The sequence below is a fragment of the Tigriopus californicus genome, chromosome 11 (genome assembly GCF_007210705.1).
Source record: "Tigriopus californicus strain San Diego chromosome 11, Tcal_SD_v2.1, whole genome shotgun sequence".
Classification (NCBI taxonomy): Eukaryota; Metazoa; Arthropoda; class Copepoda; order Harpacticoida; family Harpacticidae; genus Tigriopus; species Tigriopus californicus.
In genome coordinates this window covers 356,588-359,698 of record NC_081450.1, presented here as the reverse complement: position 1 = coordinate 359,698, position 3,111 = coordinate 356,588, and the positions used below count along the sequence as shown (strand labels likewise).

The window sequence follows — 3,111 nt, the reverse complement described above, 5'->3', positions numbered from 1 at the left end:
CCTAACAGCAGCTTCTCCAATCTGGACACTTTCCCTCCCTAGGGACATCATCTGAGCCTCTACCTAAGCCTTTACCTGAGTCACTTTTGCCTATAAATTGAGATACTGATGAACAATATGTCATCAGTTATCAGATCAAAGTCTGCACAACAACTTGACCTGGATTAAACCATTCTTCAGATCTGCGCTCTTTAATCAGTTTTGGGATCATCAAAAATCAAACTTCAAGACGTGGCTCTTGGTGATCGTAAAAATGTCTTCAAAGAGACGTACTGGAAGTCCGGTAAGTCAATCAGATTATGTAGCCAACCAAATTGGACCATATCAGCATATTTGTTACTATTATCATTACTAAACCACTCTTATTTTTTGAAGGCTTGCTCTGTGAAAAGGCCAAAAGAGACCCGAATTCAGAATCGGAAGTACTGTACATCATGGGAAACGGAGTACCCTTGGGTAAAGCAAGCAAACAACGAAGATGCTGCGTTTTGCAAATGATGCCTAAAGACACTGAGGGCCAAAAAGGACAATTTGGCAAAGCATGAGATCAGCGAGGGTCACAAGAGCAAAACTAGGGACATTACATCCTCTTCCAAACTGTCTTTCCCTACTGTGGCCAAGATTCCAAAGTGCGAAAAACTCAAGTCAGCTGAGCTACAGATTGCCGTTGCCGTCTGCTGTCATATGTCCATCAATACGATTGATCATCTCGGTGAAGTCATCAAGAAAAACTCAGAAGGGAGCACACTGCAGGATCTCCGCCTCCATCGCACGAAGTGTTCCAGATTGATCGATCATGTATTGTCACCCGCATTGAAGGGGGAACAAACAGCGGATATGGCCGGACAACCCTACTCCCTTCTTGTAGATGAATCAACGGATGTCAGTGACAAGAAAAACCTTTGCCTGATTGTGAAGTATTTCAGTTGCAAAACAGAAAAAGTGGAGTCCAGCTATCTTGGCCTATTCCCTGTGAGTGAGGCTACTGGAGAAGCTCTTTTTGACACAGTCAAGGCTGCTCTTGAAGAGGCTGGCCTGTCTTTGAAAAACTGCATTGGCTTGGGCAGCGATGGGGCATCAAATATGGTCGGTGATCACAATTCCCTCTGGTCTCGTATCAAGATTGCTTCTCCAAACTGTATCCTCTTCAAGTGTGTTTGTCACAGCTTAGCACTTTGTGTCGAAAAAGCATTTGATGTGCTGCCAAGTCATATTGGCTTTCTCATGGCAGAAGTGTCGGCCTGGTTCGGAAGGAGTCCTTTGTGGAAGGAGGAATATCGCGCTCATTGCAAGACCACTGAGCATAGGTAAATGTTTGAGAACATGAGTGATGAGAGTACTCAGGAGTCGGAAGCTATAAAAATGCCGTTTACAAAGCCTAGTACAACTCGTTGGCTTGTAAAGGGCAAAATAATTTCAAATCTATTATCAAATTGGACCCTTCTACAAGACTACTTTGGCAATGTGCGACAGACTGGGCGACCTGATATCAGATACAAGGCTGGGACAATTTCCCAAATGCTCTCAGACAAGATGAACCTCCTCCTGTACTTCTTGTTCCTGTCTCCAATTGTAAAGGACTTTGAAAAGGCTAACGTGTTTCTCCAGGCAAACAAGGCTGACCCTGAAGGAACTTGAACTTGATTTTCAAAACTGTGAAGCTGAGGATTTATGACAATAGAGGCAACGCACTGGCACGATCCTTGGTGGACTTTGGGGCCAATTTTGCCAGTGAGGCACAAAGGCTTTGTAGCGAGGGCAGGAACAGCCAAGAGATCTTCAAATCGTTGGATGAGTTCAAGACAAGATGCATCGCGTTTCTACAAACTCTGCTCTGTGAAGTAGAACGCCGTCTCCCTTCCTTTAAACTTGTTTTCCGTGGTCTGAGTTTTCTCAGTCCCTTGAAAGTCAGGACAGCATCATTTGATCAACTTCCAATGAAACACTTGATGCAAGACCGGGATGAGATTCAATCCCAGTTCAGGAGAGTGATCATCCATCCCTGGGAGGGAGAAGGTATCTTCAAGGATGGAGTGCCCAATGACACTGAGGCCTTTTGGGCAAAAATTCGGAGTTTTGAGTGAAGTGATGGTACTCGGCCCTACAAAGAGATAGCAACCTATGCTCTTGCTGCTCTTTCCACACCTGTAAGCAACGCGATCGTCTTTTCTCATATCAAAACGTGAAGAACAAGTACAGGAACAAGATGAATTTGAAGATGCTGGATTTACTTCTCAGAGAATTCTCAGAGTCCGCCTTCATCTACGCTTGATTGGCCAATGTTACATCGATTTTGTTCCAACTAAAGAAATGCTAAATATGTTCAATTCTGCTTGGTATGTTAAGGAATCGGAAGTACATGATATTTCTGCTTTGGAATAAGAAATACATAATATATATGTACTTTTTGGGATACTAACTTATTATTATGTACATTAGTCTAGACATTTTTGGTGAATTGGAATGGCTACATTGGGCAAAATTGAAATCTCAGTTTGGCTATTTTAGTTCTCTTGAACCTGGCAACACTGTCCGACCGCCGTTGATTTCCTCTTGTCAGAGTTCTTCGTGGAGAGAGAAGTGTAGGAGAACGCGGACTCGTTCCTGGACAGGACGCCTTTCTGGCACTTCCTGAAAGACTGGGAGGGATCGCGGGCGGAATTGATCCGTGCCCTCAAGAAAGCCATCGTAGCCCGTTTTGGCCCTGGGGCCGTCCGACGGAGTGGTCACGCTCATAAACTGCTTTCCGCCTCCGCTACTTGGTGGACATCAACGAGGGTAGGTGGGTGGGGCCGTGGCGGTCCCGCGAATTCTTCGTCGCGAGGGAGGTGGCACAATTTCCCTCGGGGAGCAAGCTGGCTTTCAAGTGGCGCGAGTGGCGGCCTTGCCCCGGTGGTGTATCGCCACACCGGGATGCTGATCCGGGCAATAGAGTTCCTACTCGAAATCACCAAGGTCGACAACCGGGTGAGGACGGTCATTAACTTGATCGAGAGGGTGGATTTCTCCGGAGGCGTCTGGTGGGAAATTCCAATTTGAGGTCAACGCACGTCCACCTCAAAGACGTACTGTACCGTCTGACCCGGATTGCCTCTCCGGTATCATCCACCA

General features: G+C 46.1%; 1 protein-coding gene across 1 annotated transcript; it reads left to right on the top strand.

The window, feature by feature from the left end:
- The first annotated feature begins 253 nt into the window (after positions 1–253).
- LOC131890641 (uncharacterized) lies at positions 254–2,393 on the top strand. The gene is made up of 2 exons (XM_059240037.1): positions 254–283; positions 508–2,393. The coding sequence occupies exons 1-2, from the start codon at positions 254–256 to the stop codon at positions 1,309–1,311; spliced, it is 834 nt and encodes a 277-aa protein (XP_059096020.1). The 3' UTR covers positions 1,312–2,393.
- Positions 2,394–3,111: the final 718 nt, after the last annotated feature.

What these genes read in the sequence shown, in the direction of transcription:
- LOC131890641 (XM_059240037.1), top strand. Translation starts at nt 254, where the DNA reads ATGTCTTCAAAGAGACGTACTGGAAGTCCG. An exon ending in AGAGACGTACTGGAAGTCCG is followed by an intron (nt 284 to 507) that starts GTAAGTCAATCA and finishes TGATGCCTAAAG; the next exon opens with ACACTGAGGGCCAAAAAGGA.